Genomic DNA, 18,276 nt, shown 5'->3' with positions numbered 1-18,276 from the left:
GGTGCTTGACAGGGAGGTGGAGGAAAGCAGACAGAGAGAGAGCGACCTCCAACAAAAACTCCATGTTATGGAGCAGGAGAAGAGGAGCCTCGTCTGTGACAACACCGACCTGGAGAAGGAGAGGAGCCAGGCCCTCGCTGCCCAGCGAGAGACTGAGGGGAGCCTGGCCGGGGCAAGGCGACCCTCCTGGAGACCGCCAACGCCACCAGGGAGGCAGAGGACCACATCAAGGCCCTGCAGAAAGAGGCCCTGGAGGACAAGCTGGCGGCAGCTGAGAAGGCTCAGGTGCTTGACAGGGAGGTGGAGAAAAGCAGACAGAGAGAGAGAGAGACCTCAAAAGAAAAGTCCATGTTATGGAGCAGGAGAAGAGGAGTCTTGTCTTGAGCAGAAGAGGAGTCTTGAAGGAGAGGAGCCAGGCCCTCGCTGCCCAGCGAGAGACTGAGGGGAGCCTGGCCGGGGTCAAGGCGACCCTCCTGGAGACCGCCAACGCCACCAGGGAGGCAGAGGACCACATCAAGGCCCTGCAGAAAGAGGCCCTGGAGGACAAGCTGGCGGCAGCTGAGAAGGCTCAGGTGCTTGACAGGGAGGTGGAGGAAAGCAGACAGAGAGAGAGAGACCTCAAAAGAAAAGTCCATGTTATGGAGCAGGAGAAGAGGAGTCTTGTCTGTGACAACTCCGACCTGGAGAAGGAGAGGAGCCAGGCCCTCGCTGCCCAGCTGCCTCAGAGGGATGCTAGTGGGAATAAGAAGAAAGGGAAATTCAGTAAATTCTGTTCAATGGTGAAGCGCAAGGTAAAACAGAAATATACAGTGAATTTATAAGAAAGCCACATTCCACATAATTTCACATTAAGGAAATGTAATGTAAAGGTAAAGTCTTACCAGTTTATCGTAAAACAACAGACAAGCTATGTATTGTTGTTGTAGGAATACTGGGGTTTTAAGAGATATGTTCTGTCATTGATTATTCTTCTGTAACAACTGATATAGTGCAAGAGGACCAACCAGGCTGGTGTCCAGCCTCCAGCTGAAGGACAGAAGGACATCAACGTAGGTATCCGGCTGCTGAGCTGCTCTCCAGGCAGACGGCCTCCGTCCCCCCAGTAACCGTCTTCACGACGATGGACACAGCAGAGGTAAGTCAACACATAGAACACATAGACCAAGGACATACTAACTAAACTAATAAAGTATTCTATTCTGTAGCTATAGGCCTGGTGAAGCTCATATGAACTCTCTCTCCTGTCTCTAGCACCCGGCGCGACTCCTCCAGAGGACGCTCACAACTGCAAACAGCCTTGGCCGGAGCTGCTGTCCACCGTGAATAAAAAATAATTTGGATTCCATTCCTTTTGCTTGTGCATTTTTCATTTTTCTTATGAACTTGTTATGCTGAAGATTGTGTAACTAGATAAGTGATCTTAAATATCATAGCTAGAAGCAACTGCGATTACAGCAACAAATATAGTAGCTAAGCATGTTTACAGCTATGCCTGAGGCAATATCCCAATAGAAATGTAATCATAACAAGAATCATATACAAGAATCATATACAAGAATCATAACAAGAATCATGTACAAGACATATAATGAATCATTAGAAATATACATGAGCTAGAAATGGTATGCCTACTGAAGAAAGATGGTCATCCATTCTCCCTCCCTCCCTCCCTCCCTCCCTGATACTAAACAACAAGTAATTACTATTAAAGTGATTATTACTATACATTTATTAACTTTAACTTTATGAAGCAGTTTAATTGGAGTTGTGTTAGCCACATAAAGAAAATACATATCTAGAACTGAATTATGAAGGTTACTATGGGATTAGGTTAGAGAGAGAGAAGGAATGAGGATTGTGTTACAAGCAATATCCCCCTACCTGGTCGTACCCTTAAATGTCCACTAGATGGCAGGCATGTATCAGCATAAAGCAGGGGTCTCCAACCTTTTTTCATCTGAGAGCTACTTTGAAAAAATGTAAGTGGCCGAGCGCTACTCATATCTTATTACTTACATTCATTCACATAACGAATTATTTTGTCTTTTTGTCTCTTTCAAAAAATATTGTGCATGTGTGTAATAAGTGTGTTGACTCATTCCTACACTTAGTGAGATGACTGTCACTGCATGGAGTCTACTACAGTTGTGTATGCTGGAGTGTATCCACTTAGGTTCACTCTTATAGAGTCATTTAAATGGTCATCTGTCAGGCTTGTTCAGAATGTAGATGTCATTACATTCATATCAGAAAAAGCTATGTAGACAAATAAAGCAAATACTTTCAGGGCTGCTTGGTGAATATTCTTATAGTTGTCTGGGTCTACCAGGCTCCAGAAATGTTGTGAATGTTGTTGCGATTGTAGCTGGACATTATTCTGGAGATTTAACCTCCATCTCCATCTCTACAGGATTGACACTGAACAGTTCATCTATCTGCTCTCAGTGTTTCCCCTAGGTTTGCTGCCTTGGGGGGGTGGCATGGAACCCCCCCCCTCTGTGATGATAACTCAGCAGGGTTGGTTGGGGGTAAGACCCTGCGACATACCAGCGTCATGTCCAGGGGGTGTACTTGTACATCAAGCCGCCTCACGCTACAGAAACAGGAGAATCCTGCCCTATGGGCCATTAGGCTCGAGAACCATCGGTTCACAAGGCTACTTACGTATGTGGTCTTGACTACCTGTCCACTTTCTCACCTCTCTTTCTCACCTCTCTATCCTCCTCTCTCCCTCTTTTGCTGTCATTAGTAAATGATCATTTAAATCATTATAATCTACTCTATGAGTTTATTACACAATGTCAATAGTTCCACCTGTTGTGAAAGAGATTGTCCCTGTGAGAGGGATGTCCCTCAACCAGTTTGACAGTGTCTGGGTGTCTTTTGATCATATCAACTTGAATTGATTTAAATCGACTTTACCTGAGTCCAATCAGAGCTGTAGGCACATTCTACAAATGGACAGTTATTTATTTTGAATAGCAGAAGTCTGAACAGTAACAGTCAGGTATTTGACAGGCAAAATGACTGTAGCCTGATATGTAGTCAGTATAGGCCTGAAGAGAGTTAGTCCCAGTGCCCACCTGTTCAGCATTCAATTGGCTACAATTGTCTCAAGACTCCAAGAGGTCAATTCCAGTAGATTATAGCATTTTATTGAGTTAATCCTGGGACAGTCATCTAAAATAAAACAACATTGGCATTATCTGATGGGACTTGCAAGATCTTTTAAGTGATAGTGAGTGTGATGTGCTTTATTAGTTATAGATCCCACTTTGTAAACATACGTGGCATAAAGGGGTCTTAGCCCGAATGGCTGCGGCTAATCAGTTGGTGAATTCACTGCAGAACAAAAGCCACCTTTTGTTACACAAGGGAAGGATGAGGGGCTGTTCCTGCCTCAGTACTCTTAATAATAATAATAATAATATTAATAATAATAATAACCCCCAGGAGAGGACATGGCGTGAGGACTGGAGTGCCTAGTGGAGAAATGGCGTGTGACTGTGCAGGCATGACCACCCACCAAGATAAAGGTGATGATGGTGTCTGTCTGCTAGCTGAGGACACAGAAAACATTGGCCCACGGTTCCCTCTGATTTTTTTCCCATCTTTTATTTTTCAGCAGGGAAATTCCATATCTTATTATGATGTACATTCACACTACATGTTTCCTCTATTTATATTCCTATTACCTCTTTAAGTTAATTTAAAAAGGCTTGGAGTTAATTTGATAGATGTTTACCGTATTCCTCTTTCGCATGCAACCCGCAGGTGTTCTATTTACCGGTATGAACGTTTTTAAAATCTCACACACATTTCCTGATTTATTATTTATGTCTCATTGAGTTAATTGACATAAGTGGATCTACATAGGCCTATGTTAGAAATGAGTGTAGCAATTTCTTATTGGGTTTTGGTGTGGAACTTGTATACTCTCCACATTTTTGTGTGTGAACCTTTGGCTCCTGTCCAGGTTTGAAAGCAAAGCAGTGAAGGAAGAATTTAGATGTGTGTGTTTGTGTCATTGATGTCGTCATGCAATTAGCGAAAAGGCGAGAAATTGCTAATGACAGCTGTGCCACGGATTAGTGAATGATGTGCCTGGCACACTGAAAAGAAGATGAGGACCTTGACCAAACACTTGCAGCCCAAATGCATTCCCATATTGTCAACAGGTTCAATGCAATCCATTAACCACAGTTATTATTAACATTCGAAATACCTACATAAACAACTAAAGCATGACTTAAGAGTGTAGAAATGGAAATGGTTGTAATAATGCTGCTAGAAATACAAATACATCCCCTGTATTCCACCACTTTTGTTATAGCCCAGCCACAAATAAATACATACACATTTTAAAAGAAAACATCCAAGGGTAGACTACTGACTCAGTTTTTTTTATTCATAAAGGTATACAAATTAAATATGTAAAATTATTCTGCAAATGCAGTACAATGTGCAACATTTGCTCATTTTCTTGACCTGATATAGACAAAGCAGAAACATTTTCTCAATTGCAGTGCACAAATCAAACTAAAACACAGACACATGAGATCTATGGTGCAGATGGTTTGCAATTGTTATTTATGACTAATTTGCATTGCTTTCTACAAATATACATTTCATTGAATACGAACCAAAACAAATGTGTGTATTCTGTTGTTCCAACCTTAACACACTCAGAACATTCAAATGTTTAAGTCAAAATTAGTAATGTCAAAAGTAAAGACTTCACTTTGTTGCTGTGCTCATATGATGTGTTTAGTTAGGATTTCCTTAGTGTAGTTCATGTCAAATTTACTAGTAGTCCAACACCACAATTAACTGGTCGAGTTATATCACCATTCTTCACTGGCATTCGCATGCCAACCTGTGTTACAAGCTCCAGATCTTTTGGTGCAGCTGCAGACTCTGTTCAACAATCACATTTTGGGTGGCTTCATTTCCTCATAGACGCAAGGTAAGCATACCAAAATAAGGCCACCATGTTGGCAAACAACACTCGAAACTGGAAAAGAAAGAACAGAGGTACTGTAATGGAAGCCTACGTTTTATAAAAACAAAAAACAAAAACAGGGAAATTGCTCACCTCCACAGGCACATAGTTGATGTTAACGAACTGGAAGGGGGTCCACACTTTCCAATTCATCTTCATGGCAGACCAATAATGACTTCTCACCTTGCTCTGGAAGTCTGACCACTTCTTACCCTGAGACAGCATTAGATCTGTTAAATCTGTGTTCAGCTTTGGCAAGTTTCATGATTAATATATGCTGCTATTTTTTTCACCTAACCTCCTCATTATTATTTCCTAAAAGGTGATAGCAATTAACAGTTTCAGCATTACAAAATGGCACTAACGCCAACCCAAGCTGACTGACAACCCTATGTAGTCCATCAGTATTACCACATTACACTAGGCTACACCATGACAGTGGGTTAACTTCTCTGAGCAGTGAGCGTTGTGCAGGAGGTCCACACAGAGACCCACCTCGAGGACGTTCATGACATAGAAGAAGACTAGTAGAAAGGCAGGGGCAAAGATAAGGCGTTCCAACAGCAGGCGTTTGACAACACAGTATGGCAAAGTGGCAGGCAACAACACTTCCATGAGTTGGTAAAAGTAATGGCTCACAGGCCCAGTAACGAACAACCTGAAACAACAAAGAGGAATAATATCTGCTGTTAATGAAAGGTTTATTGCAAATAAGTGCTGTTTTATATGTAACACTTTAACTACCTATCATCAAACACCATGACTTGTGGTCACAGAATAATCCAGACAGTTATAAACATGGGAATGTGTAGGCTATAATCTTCTATGAATCTTTTCTACTTCCACTGCATACCCATATATGGCAAAACGGGCAGGTCCTGCGATGTCAATCTCCTCCAATGGGGTACCATCTTTGGCCTTTCTTCTTGCCTCCAATGTTGAAGACAGAAGATTTCCCAAGGCCGAGAGGATGCCACTGAGAATAACAGCTTATTTGTAATCATGGAGTTTCAAAGAATACGATTTCTTCATAAAGTATATTGAAACAATGTACTGTAATGACAGAGACAGTTGTCAAACATGAGGCGGTTTTAGGAGGAGAGACTGATTGGCTGAGAAGAGATAAGCAGGTGAAAAGGTCATAAGGCAAAAATAAGTCGGACACATGTTTACTTTAGCATAGTTTTCAAGTAACCAACGGTCATGTGAAATTAACTAACAGGACAACGTAGAACAATGCGAAAAATAGTTACAAAAACATATATTGTGTATTTTAGTTTGACAGTCAGTGTTGCAACAACACCCCAACGAACCTATCTCTCTACGGCTAGCTAGCGTCATTAAACAGGCTGGCACAGGCTACTGACCTCGTTACGGATTTGGTTAGAATTGGATATTTCTTGAGCAGACCCAAGTATTGCTGCAACAGTCGCAAATGTAGGGACGCGTCTCGAATTGGTAAACTTTCTACAGGCATGGTCAGGATAGAAACGTTAGCAGCGTTTTTAAAGTTTGACAGTCCACAAGTCTACCAGTGGATGTAGTTGCTGTCTGATCTCACTGGGGGTCACACAACGTCAGATCTCCGGACGTCACGTGACACATTGTGTACTACCTCCAACGCCAAATTAGGCACGCCCTCTTTTATCATCACATAAATTAATTATTATTAATTCAACATATCAACAAGTTTATTTTAGAGTAGAAAAAGTACAAGGCAAACGTACAAAAAGTGGAATTCAATATTTACAAACTCAACGAGCTACATTGTGCAAAAAAGGGTGATCACACTGATGGTAGCATTGTGTGTTTCACATATCAGTGCCTGACTGTAGAAATCAGCAGAATTACCCAATGGCTTTGATCAAATCACATGTCAAATACAACGTGTGCAAACTGCAGATCAATGTCAAAACTAACAGTTGCCTATACAGGAGGAACACACTATGGCAAAAAAAAGTACACCCATGGTAAATGTAGATGTTCATAGATAACAAAAGATGCCCTCAAAACATATATATATGTTACGGTACATGTGGGAACACAGTACATGTGGGAAAACTCAGGTTAGGGTTAGGTGCTACGTCGACTTGGTACATGCTGGCATGTCTAACCCCAACCCTAATCCTAACCCTAACCCTACCCCTAACCCTAATCCTAACCCTAACCCTAACCGTAGCACCCTAGCACCTAACCCTAACCCTAACCCTAGTTTTCCCACATGTACCGTATTCCCACATGTACCGTAACTTATAAAAAGCTTATGATCCACACCCTAACAATATAGGACATCTCAAAATGCCTTCCAGTCGATGGGCTCCTTCCCTGATTTCTTCAACAGCTCATTGGTCTTTGAGAAGTGCTTGCATCCGATGAATCCACGATGAGCAGACAAAGGGGAAGGGTGAACAGTGTGTAGGACATGGTGACGTTTCTACAAAACATAAATACAAGGACTATTAGTGGAGGTGAGATGAAGAGATATCAAAATGTATTAACAATGTATAAAACCAACCCTATTAATGGCTGCCCCCTTCTTCTGAGCATATGCCCCCCACAGCATAAAGACAAGGCCCTCAGAGTTGGCGTTGAGCCACTGCACCACAGCATCAGTGAAAGTCTCCCAGCCCTTGTCTTTGTGAGAGTTGGCCTGATGATTTTTAACAGTCAGAACAGCGTTGAGCAACAAGACACCTAGAAAGAGGAGAAGATTTGGACACAGAGTAAACTCTCACAGAAAGTTTTTTTATGGGACCAAGTTCCCTCTAGGGATGATTAAGCAAGCAACATTCCTAACTATATCACATTACCTTGTTTAGCCCATCCAGTCAGATCTCCATGTCCAGGGTGTTTGAAGTCTTCTATATCAGAGGCCAATTCTTTATACATATTCACTAGGCTGCAAGACAACCAGAGTAGATGTGATAACTGTGTCAGTGATTAATGGAATCGAGATATCCTATAGATTAATGGCGCTTCTCCACTACCGTCCCGTACCGTACCAGAACCTGTGCTCCCGCTTTGTTTAGCTTTCTCCGCTGCCAACTGGCCCGTACCGGGCCATAGTACCCGTACTGATTTTAGCTACCTTTTCTGACTCAGAGTGAAAGGTACTATCCATGCTACGATGTGACACTACAGACCGTTGATTGGTTTCATTGATAAGTGACGCGTCATACAGCTGTTGTTTACAATGGTCCAAGAGCTTTGAGACCAATAAACATAGTTTTTTGCACAGATTTGAGTGTGCAAATGCTGTTTTTTTGCACTCTATTTGATACTCTTCAGCTGCAACACCCCAGCTAAGTCTGATCGCGGGTGGTATTTTCACTATATTGGGAATTTACATAAATGCATTCTTAGACATGACTACGTCGTCATGATTACAAAGATGCCACTTGAAATGCATGAAACCCAAGTTTATTAGTGTCTTACACTCATGCTCGCCTAGTATTTGACTGCCTGTAGCCCAGTCACGAATGGTCCCAGTATTGTAGCTTCAGAGGGAACAATTTGGTTGTTATTGTGCTTGCTGTAGCAAGCCCACAATATGTTATTGCTCATATATATTTATTTGAATCCAGTTTTTTTACCAACTGCTAAGACCACAATATAGTAAGCTAGTTACTTAAGCTAGCTAAAGATATTGGCCCCCCATATAATTTTACAACTTGTTTACCTATTATGTTACAATGTTTCTATCGAACCCCGCAGTGAAGGTATCTAAGCCATGTAGCTAGCGAACAGAAGGGGGGGGGGGGGGGGGGGGGGAAACATCAGATCAGATATGGCAGGTCTGTTGTGTAGAATGGAGAAGTGTTTCTGAAAATACGGTACGGGTAAAATACAAATGAGTGCCGTCTGGTCAATGGAGAAGCGCCATAATACAAATTCATGCATGACTACAATAGTGGTTAGCAGCCATTTCCCACCCCAGAATGTTCAGCCTGTGTGACAGCACTGTACCTGGGTGGAGGTGGGACAGGCCTCTGCACACTGAAGCACAATCCATGGGCTTGGTTTGGACCATGGTATGGGTCCTGGCCAAGGACTACCACTTTGACCTTTCGTCCGAAGTAGAAACAGTTGGACAGATAGTTTGACAGTATGAATGAAAGAAACAACGTGCTCACTCCAAAACATGTTCAAAAGTACTGCTGTATGTTTTGTTTTACAAAATGCCATCTTTTAGCAGAAATTGTCCTTTCAGTAAGATGGAACATCACATGTCAGGAATGTTTGAAGCACACAGTGCCACAATTAAGAGAATGTGTCTTTTACCCCTAGAGGACTAGGTTGAAGGCTTCACCAGGAAAATATAGGTTTGAACTTACATCTTGGATGTCACACATTTGTGTCCAGGTGAAAACATGTTCAGGAGGTGGGTAGACAGTGTGGCGTTTCCTCTCTTCAGAAACAAAAGACATCAACTGTGAGAAATAAAAGAGAGGAAGAATGAGTTAATGCAACATTCAATAAAGTGTATGTGGTTAAGGTAAAAATAGACTTCTCCTCTTACAGTTTTGAAATAAGGCTTCCCAAACTCGGAGCTTAATGCCTTTTGCCAGCTCTCCCCAAACCCATTCGGTGCGAGTTTTGCAAGCGCAGCTCTCTTGTTCTGGACCATTCGATCGACCTGCTCGGGGCTCAGGGAAGAGGGCGGCTCCTCGCCCGATGTCTTCAACCTCTTGGCCTGTCCAACCTTGGTATATTGAGTAAAACGCAATGTTGTTGAAACTTGTAGTAGGGTTGTTGGTACATTTACAAGTATTCGCCTCACGTACGGTACAAGCATCTTGCAGGAGTGACAACACACCGTGAGCTTAGAATTATAAGGTTCTATCTCCGTTTAGGGTAGTTCAGAGATATTGAGCGTCAAAGTTTTTACATTCCATTATGTTTTGTGAGATGGAACCTTTGTATTTTATGAATTACTAACTCAAAAATGTCAACATTTTAAAAATTACCCCACACAGGCATTAATAAACACCTAATGGATCAGATTATGTAAAAAACTAAATTTTGACAAAAATGGAGATAGAACCTTATCATTCTAACGTCACGACACGTCGTTGATAACAGTCTCCCATCACCACACTGCCACAAAGCTTTTCCAACCAAAGAAATGTGTGCAGAGCTATAAAGCTGCAGTAGTTGACCCGCGTGAACACAGCTGCACATTGGTGATTATTAGTGGCGAAGACATCGCGGGATATGTCAGTAGCTAGTCAGCATGCCATGTCTGCCTGCTGGACTCTGTCATCTTATCTTACCGTTTAATTCGATCGACTTGATCATAGAGACAAGGTATTATATGTTATATTATATGTCATTACAGGCGTTACAAAGCAAACGCAATCCTGCTGAAAAGACTCACGTGTTGTTGTTGTTGTGGTTCTGCATTGTCGTCTGTTTCATTTTGCTCTTCTGAAATTCTCTTCTTAGAGACGGGCGCAAAGAATGCATTAATCGTTTTCTGTCCTATCATGTTTTAGTTTTCGTAGTTCCTTCTTGTGTTGTACAAGTATACCCCTCTGACTAGTCACTAGTGGAACGTGGAGCCTCACGCGCGCGTCACACTACCATCTGATCGCGCCAAAAAACACGCCAAATCAAATGAAAAACTACAAATCCCTGATGACAGGGAGATGACGTATGACTGCTCTGATGAATCAACCCCTATTTCATTAATTTTCTCTATATAACGACGACGTCGATCATTGATCGGCAACGACACTATATAATAGTTTGCCTAACTGGCCATCGGATTTGTGCTCCTAATATCTAAAAAGCACTACGGTTTTCTTATTTTATCGGATTAAAGTAGCAAAGACCAGAAATTCCCATTGACCGCCAGTCAAACTTCTACTCTTCTATCACCCAAAAAGGGGCGTGGACATTACGGGAGGGGAAAGTACCCGGATGCGTTGCTCTGATGAATGGAACATGAAGTGGGAGGTTTAGAAAAATCCTATTCTAATGATTCTAATGTTGTTGGTGAGCAGGAGGTATCTGATGGAGAATGACTGCAATGGGGACACTGATAAGGAGGAGGGTGTGATGGACGACACAGCTTCAATAGAGTTCTCTCAGCCTATCCCCTGGCAGAAGATTGAGGCAGAGGGACTTGACTGTGACTATGCTTTACTTTTCCCTAAAGAGGAGGCAGACCACCTCTACACACAACTGGAGGAAGAAGTAGTGTACCTCACAGGCATGTATTTTTCCAACACAATGCAATGGATTTACTTTTGAAATGTTTTCCTGGTATGCAGTTAGACTAAGTCTTCTTTCATTATAGGTGATAAAGCAAAGATACAGGTGTTTGGAAAGGTCTACAGTCTTCCTAGAAAGCAGGCAACCTATGGTGACCCAAGACTAACCTACACCTATTCTGGGACGAGTCTTACAGCCAGCCCATGGACTCCAACCTTGGAGTACATTCGTGATGCAGTCACTAAGGCAACTGGGCAAACCTTTAATTTTGTCCTGGTAAACAGGTGAGTCTGTCTACATTGCTATGCAACGCTGTAGAAGATTCCAAATGTACTAGATTGTGTGAGTATGTCCCTGTTGAACTGTTAATCCTTCTTTCAGGTACAAAGATGGGCATGATCACATGGGGGAGCACCGTGATGATGAGAGGGACCTGGACCCCCTCTGCCCCATCGCCTCTGTATCTCTGGGGGCAGCTCGGGACTTTGTCTTCCGACACAGAGAGGCACGTGGAAAACAATGCCAGCGGCACATTGACCCAGTGAAGCTAGAGCTAGCCCATGGAAGCTTGCTCCTCATGAACGCACCCACCAACACATACTGGTACAGTGGTACCACAGCCTGCCTGCTCGCAAGAGGGTCCTTACACCCCGCATCAATCTCACCTTCAGACGCGTCCGGCAAGACTTAAAGAAATGACAGTTAGCCAGATTACAGTTTACTGTAACTGACATCAGGGGCACTCACCTGCAAGCCACTTTTCAGTTATAAACTTTCCTGTCATGAAAGAAAATGTGTTTTTGCCTGTTTAGCTTTGTATATTCACAAAGGCAAAGACTACTGAGGTAATCATGATACTTGCAAGACAAGCCAGGGAATGCTTTTTGAGGGACCTTACAATCATTATTGTCTTAAACATAACTAATATAATAATATAATAAAGATCTATTTACAATATCCACTTCCACTGCAAAATTGATAACATTTCTCGCTGAATGTTTCTTTGTTCAAGGTTCAATTCATGGGTATAAGAATGATACAAGTACAGTTTATCAGTCACTTGGTAAGGTAAGAGCAAGAATTACAATCCTTAGTACTATATGTGCTTTGAGATTGTGCAAATAAAAAGCATGTTCAAAATAAAATGTCTCATAAGTACTTTATTTTTCATTGTTGAAAATCTATGAAAACACAATCAACTTCTTGACAAATCTCACACACATACACTCAAAATCTTTTAAAATATACATTAGTGCAAATTGATTGGCAAACAGGTATGGGGGAGGGGGTATCGATGATTTTGTAGTCATACAATGTGCTACAATGATTTGAAACACTTTGGCGAATGAAATACTGATATTGTGCACTTACAGTAATGGCCAAAAGTATTGGCACCCCTGTACTTCTGTCAGACAATGCACCACTTCTCCAAGAAAATTGTTGCTATTACAAATGCTTTGCTACTCACATGTTTATTTATTTTGTTTTCCTTGGAACAACACAAAAAAGCAGAGAAAAAAAGCCAAATCTGATATAATTCCTTTTTTTCTCAGCTGTTTTGTGTTGTTCCAATGCAAACAAAATAAACAAACATGAATACCTAAGCATTTGTAATTGCAACAATTTTATGGGAGAAGTGATGCATTATCTGACAGTGCAGGGATGCCAATATTTTTGTCCATGACTGTACCTTAGTATGAAAACAATATTTAAATTGCCATGATCTTTCAATAATGTTATTTAGGAAGAAAAGTAAGAGTATACCCATTTCTTTATTTTTACCATGGGACTTACGATCAAGGTGTAACTGCAGATAATGTATTCTACAAGACGTCACCTAAACACATTATGACAATGTTATCATTCAAATGTTACACAATTAGACAAAATTAAATATTCAGCAGCTTACATTGTCAATTAACATGGCATAATTTCAAATACATTTATACTGAGAATAGCTAATTCCAGACTGAAATGGCTAGAAACCATAATATCAAGTACCTCAACTGACAGTTCCTAACACTTTGCCCATAAGTCCAAGATGTCTTTTAAATGTAATACCAAAAGTTCTCTTCTTTGACCTGCTGATTTAGAAAACAATCATAATGTATTACCATGGGCCAAAGACAAATAAGATCTACATTTTCTCTGTACTTTTTTTTTATTTTTTATTCCTGACATCTTTGGGATCTAAAATGTTGCAGTACCCCTCTAAATCTTAATATAGACATGGAGGACAGAGAGGGCTCAAAGTAGATCATAATTCAGTATGTGTACAGCAACCATGATAAAAGTACACTGTCTCTGAAAGCTCTTCCCTTGCAAGGTGGCCAGTAACATCACAATCCTCCTGGTTATTAGGGGCTAGCGGACTAAAGTTCTAAGGGTAACATTTTCTGTGGCACACATGGCTGTAGTGGTATGAATAGGAAAGTAACAAAACTGGTTCAGGGATCTGGGGCATACTCCTCCGACCTTCTAGCTGGGCTGGGCCGTCGAACCCTCTCATAGAATAGCAAGTAGGCGTTGGAGGAGAGTACCTCCTGCAGGCTGGCCTTGCGCACTGAGTCATCTGACACCCACAGCCATTGGGAGCTGAGAGGCGAGGGACTGCGGAGTGAGGGGGGGCAGCGGCGGTATGTGACAAAGTGTCCTGAGTGCATGTCACCATGGTGGACCAACACAGCCATCAGCTGAAAGAGGTACTCTGAAGGGCTGGGGAGACCAGGTTTATTAAACAATAAGAGGTAGCCTACAGTATCATTTTAAACATTTACATTAAAAAAAAATGTTATTCTCTTTATCAATATGAAACTGATGTGAAAGACAATGAGGTTTTGTTCACCTGTAGTCATATGTGAAGCTGATCTGTGGGCTCAGACCAGGAGAGTGGAGAAAAACAGATGGACAAGTTCCATTGGACAGATGTTTGTTGTTGTTATGATGCTCTACATCTGTAAGTACACATATATACTTGATAAAGGCAGTGTGTTCTCACTGTTTCTAAGGGTTTGTATCTCTCAAGTACTGTACATCTATAAGGGTAAGTTTGTAATTTCCAATAACCCCGTAGGGACACTCATGATTACAGCCAGTGTTCTGTGCTTGTTAATTGTACCATTAGCTTAAGATAAAGTTACCATTTAAGTTGTATTAGAGGGACAACTTTGAACAACTTAACCATACCTGTGCCGTTGGGAGTGGTTGTGTCCTGAGACTCTTCTGAGTCTTCAGCTTTAATGGGCTTGGGACTACAGTTGATGCGCTGGAGCCTCTGGATGGTGGCACAGTGTTTGTAGCGGTCCATATACAGGTACTCTGTGAACTGAACATGTTCCTGTCTCTTTATGGGCATGCCCTCATTAGACCATGTTAATCTCTGCAGGTGGATACAGAGACACTGGGGGAGCTGGAGGGAGGAGATAACATACTGATGACAAGGATGATACAATGAAGCCAAAAACAAGCATGATAAAAAATAGCATAACTGACATCAGTGCGAGGGCCAGTAGTCAAATTATAAGTACCCAGCAATATGGACCTCAATATCCAGTGTGAAATGTATTGAATTCAATTGACATACAGTGCAAGATAAAGAACAAAGCAATACAATATTTAAGCACTATTACCTTTCCCAGCTTAAGTTGTTTGATGAATGTTGTCCTCTGGCTTTGCAGGACATGCCCATTCACTATGGCTCCTTGTTGAAGCTAAGGTGACATATCACAACAACGAACAGCAGATCAAAAGTAAGAAAACACATTTTTGCTGAATGTCTTCAGGAACTTCCTGTTATGGTAAAGCTCCCTCTTTAAAGGGCAAAAAAAAAAGAATCTTCAGCCCTGCATCTTATTGTTCAAGCTGTTATCTCTCACAGGTGGCCTTCACTAAATTACTCCAAGAAACCCTAGACAATTTAAGAGTGAGGAGTACCTTTGTGCAGTTTTCACACTCCACCTCTTTTATGGTCTCTGAGGAGATAAAGTGCTGGAGACAGTGATCAAGGGACACGGGCCGACCCTGAGGGAAACATACTCCATCAGTCATCAACACATAGCTTAAAAACGGTTTCCAAAGGCTTTCCATTCTATGGTGAGGACAGCAGCAGTAGAAGCGAAACCTTTGCCCATTTTGCTTACCCACTGAGGTGAGGGGATGGATAAGGAGAGGCTGTCAAAAGAGTCATATCTCACTGGACTCTGCACACAAGTAAGGTTATTAGTAGCACAAACACACTTCAGAATCAACAGTAGACCTACATATAATTGTCCAAAATGTTTTGTTACATTCACTTGTGAATAATAATAATAATAATAAAAAAGAAAAATCACCTGTAGTTCGCAGTGCTTGCATGCCATATTGCTTGTTAGTCGGCCATGGAATGGATGTTGACATTTCCAAGGACTTGGTATAGGATGAAGAGGGCCTGCAAGAGCAAAAATTTATATTATATTTGACCATAACCTAAGTCTCTTCCACACTACTATAGAATATCTTACCTCGACTCCTGCAGCTCAAGGTCTTCTCATCTAACTCTGGGAGATTCTGATGAAAATACAAAAAGGAACAGAGTAAATCAGACTGCTTTAATACAGTTAAATTGGATCATAATCACACTGATTGTCTAGCTGAACTTGCTTGGTGTTGAAGGGGAGAGAAACATAGTCCAGCTGAACTGAGTTGAGGGTGTTGACGGGGGGGGGGGGGCAACTTGCCTCAAGGGACTGAACATCAAAGAGGTGGGTCACTTTGGGTTGCTGATCTCGCTCCTCTTCCAAAGAGGAAGTCAGGACATGGAAGAGCTCATGGGCATCCTAAGGATAGTAAAGAGGCTTGATAAAAATACCAGAAAACTACTGAATGACAGCTGAAGTGAGAGAATGAAAGACAATCAATGCTATATGAGCCTAATATTTTCAGAGAGTAGGGACAACTGACGCTACACTCATAACCCACCTGCTCCTCAAAGGAACTGATATGCCATCTGTAGAGTCTGAGGACATCCAGGAGGCACCCAGCGTCCAACACGTCCTCCTCCCCAGGGTCATCATTTGACAAAGCTGCATATAAAATACTTCACTGTCAGAGTCGACAAATGGCACTAACGGGCATTCAGATCGCCCATCAACACAGACACACACTACCTTTGAGGAGCTGCAGGAGAGTCCTGGATAACTGGTTGTGTTTCTCCGGCTCGCCCTCAGAAACTCTTCTGCGGCCTGTAAACTCCTCTAGCCACCTGATAAAGGACGGGCAGGCTGCCAGGCCCTGGAGCAGAGAGTTCATAAAGCAGGTGTTGCCCAGATTCAATAGGCCTGGGACCATACCTATGGAAGAGAATAGTTTTAACAAAGCACCCTTCACAGCTGTCTATGTACACAATATAAACTGATGACATGCCTTAAATAAAAAAAAGATCTTACCTTTCTTCTTCTTTTTGCGGTCTGTGATTGGACCCCATAGAACATATACTCCAGCTGCCATAGCAGCCACCATCCCACCAATGAATCCCCAATTTTTCATCACTTTATTCCTGAAATACAATTGCGCCAATGAGTAATAATAACAACACAGCCCTGCGGTGAATGAATGTGCACGGCAAGCCAGTCAAAGTAGGCCTGGATGAAGTGACAAGAGCGTATTTGCTGGAGAAATACCTTTAGTCTATCAAAAACAGGTATGCCCCTAACTAAACATGTGCCAGCCAGTAGAACTACACGAAAGAAGTGGCGCTAAGGAGCCGGACTCACCCTTGTGGTGAAAGCATGGCTGCATACTGAATGTTTAAGTCACTGATGGCTATACTGTCACCATGACCTTAACGATTGACAAACAGGCCTACTAGGGCTGCCTTAAATGGCTGTGCTACCTTCCTAAATGACCAATCTTGACACTGTCGCACTCTCTCTGATTAATCCACTGCCTGCTAGCAAGCACACCTGAAAATCAGAACTGATCTCTGCCCCTGAGCCATTTCCACAGTTCATGGAAGATAAGCCGGTTAGTTTGCTTTCACCCCATTGACAAGGCACGGCACGAGGGTTTACATACGACAATGACCTATGCTAAATGGCTAACGTGGTATACGCTCATATCCCAGCCTAACCAACCCTATTCCCTGGTTCTTCTTACAACCAATACACTACCTACGTTACTACGACACAGTGCACCCGTGCTTAAGTAGGGAGTTGGCTATATAGCTACTTATCTATAACTAATTAGTCATATTGGCGACCTATTGAGTTAGAAAGTTTGTTTTTACACACCTAGCCTATTAATAAACCACTATGTGACATGTGTGGCTAGTGGGCGAACTCAAGCTCACGCTGCGCAGTAAATCAGCTAACAACACACAGCAGCGATGTTGATTTAGCAGCGGATTGACCATTTCGCTCCACTCCGTTTGACAGAGAACATGATTTTATACTCCAAAAGATCATTTGTTTATTTGCCAGCATTCAGGTCTGACCTGACTGTGCATCCAGAGCTCAGAAACTCCCGAACAAGCTTGTCAGATGCTTCTGGTCCACACCACGGCATCCTGTGGTTGGATTCTCGCTGCGTGGAACTGATATCTTTAGCTTAGGGGGAACGTAAACAATGCAGCACCGGAAGTTAATTAATTTGGTAAATGTACCGTTCGCAGGCATCACATGCGCAACCCCAAAGTGTTGCGCAGATTTCTCAGATCATTGTTTCAGCCTTCTCACTTTTACTCCCAAAATGACAATATGTCACCTTCACATTCGGACTTGTTAAATACATCATTTTACATACATTTGTATATAAAAAAAAGACATGTCATGTCAATATCTGATTACTTTATGACGTGTGTGTGTGTGTGTGTGTGTGTGTGTGTGTGTGTGTGTGTGTGTGTGTGTGTGTGTGTGTGTGTGCGTGCGTGTGTGTGTGCGTGCGTGTGTGTGTGTGTGTGTGCGTGCGTGTGCGTGCGTGCGCGCGCGTTGGTTTGTATACGAGAGAGAGAGAGAGAGAGAGAGAGAGAGAGAGAGAGAGAGAGAGAGAGAGAGAGAGAGAGAGATTGATTGCACACCAACAGG

General features: G+C 42.2%; 4 protein-coding genes across 4 annotated transcripts; 1 reads left to right on the top strand and 3 right to left on the bottom strand.

Annotated features, from left to right (window-relative positions):
- Positions 1 to 4,382: 4,382 nt before the first annotated feature.
- On the bottom strand, positions 4,383 to 6,563 carry pxmp2 (peroxisomal membrane protein 2). Its single transcript, XM_080532721.1, has 5 exons — positions 6,370 to 6,563; positions 5,856 to 5,978; positions 5,498 to 5,660; positions 5,096 to 5,215; positions 4,383 to 5,014 (listed from the first exon to the last, which is right to left on the bottom strand). The coding sequence occupies exons 1-5, from the start codon at positions 6,477 to 6,479 to the stop codon at positions 4,946 to 4,948; spliced, it is 585 nt and encodes a 194-aa protein (XP_080388847.1). The 5' UTR covers positions 6,480 to 6,563; the 3' UTR covers positions 4,383 to 4,945.
- A 732-nt stretch (positions 6,564 to 7,295) lies between these two features.
- Positions 7,296 to 10,552, bottom strand: unga (uracil DNA glycosylase a; the record flags this gene model as incomplete). Its single annotated transcript, XM_080531490.1, has 7 exons — positions 10,380 to 10,552; positions 9,522 to 9,704; positions 9,337 to 9,432; positions 8,969 to 9,066; positions 7,813 to 7,901; positions 7,518 to 7,696; positions 7,296 to 7,436 (listed from the first exon to the last, which is right to left on the bottom strand). The coding sequence occupies exons 1-7, from the start codon at positions 10,488 to 10,490 to the stop codon at positions 7,296 to 7,298; spliced, it is 897 nt and encodes a 298-aa protein (XP_080387616.1). The 5' UTR covers positions 10,491 to 10,552.
- A 465-nt stretch (positions 10,553 to 11,017) lies between these two features.
- alkbh2 (alkB homolog 2, alpha-ketoglutarate dependent dioxygenase) lies at positions 11,018 to 12,074 on the top strand (the record flags this gene model as incomplete). The annotated part of the gene is given in 4 exon segments (XM_080531489.1): positions 11,018 to 11,216; positions 11,304 to 11,502; positions 11,600 to 11,825; positions 11,828 to 12,074. Coding segments are annotated over 4 exon segments (714 nt in total). The 3' UTR covers positions 11,918 to 12,074.
- Positions 12,075 to 12,500: 426 nt separating this feature from the next.
- usp30 (ubiquitin specific peptidase 30) lies at positions 12,501 to 16,751 on the bottom strand. The gene is made up of 12 exons (XM_080532711.1): positions 16,642 to 16,751; positions 16,363 to 16,545; positions 16,175 to 16,278; positions 15,934 to 16,032; positions 15,718 to 15,763; positions 15,550 to 15,644; positions 15,358 to 15,417; positions 15,152 to 15,238; positions 14,848 to 14,928; positions 14,405 to 14,627; positions 14,064 to 14,172; positions 12,501 to 13,933 (listed from the first exon to the last, which is right to left on the bottom strand). Exons 1-12 carry the CDS (start codon positions 16,739 to 16,741, stop codon positions 13,666 to 13,668), a joined length of 1,455 nt encoding a protein of 484 aa, XP_080388837.1. The 5' UTR covers positions 16,742 to 16,751; the 3' UTR covers positions 12,501 to 13,665.
- Between the last annotated feature and the right edge of the window lie 1,525 nt (positions 16,752 to 18,276).

This window comes from Nansenia antarctica (genome assembly GCF_963989245.1).
Source record: "Nansenia antarctica genome assembly, chromosome: 5".
In the NCBI taxonomy this organism is placed as follows: domain Eukaryota; kingdom Metazoa; phylum Chordata; class Actinopteri; order Argentiniformes; family Microstomatidae; genus Nansenia; species Nansenia antarctica.
This window is presented reverse-complemented; position numbering and strand designations above follow the sequence as displayed.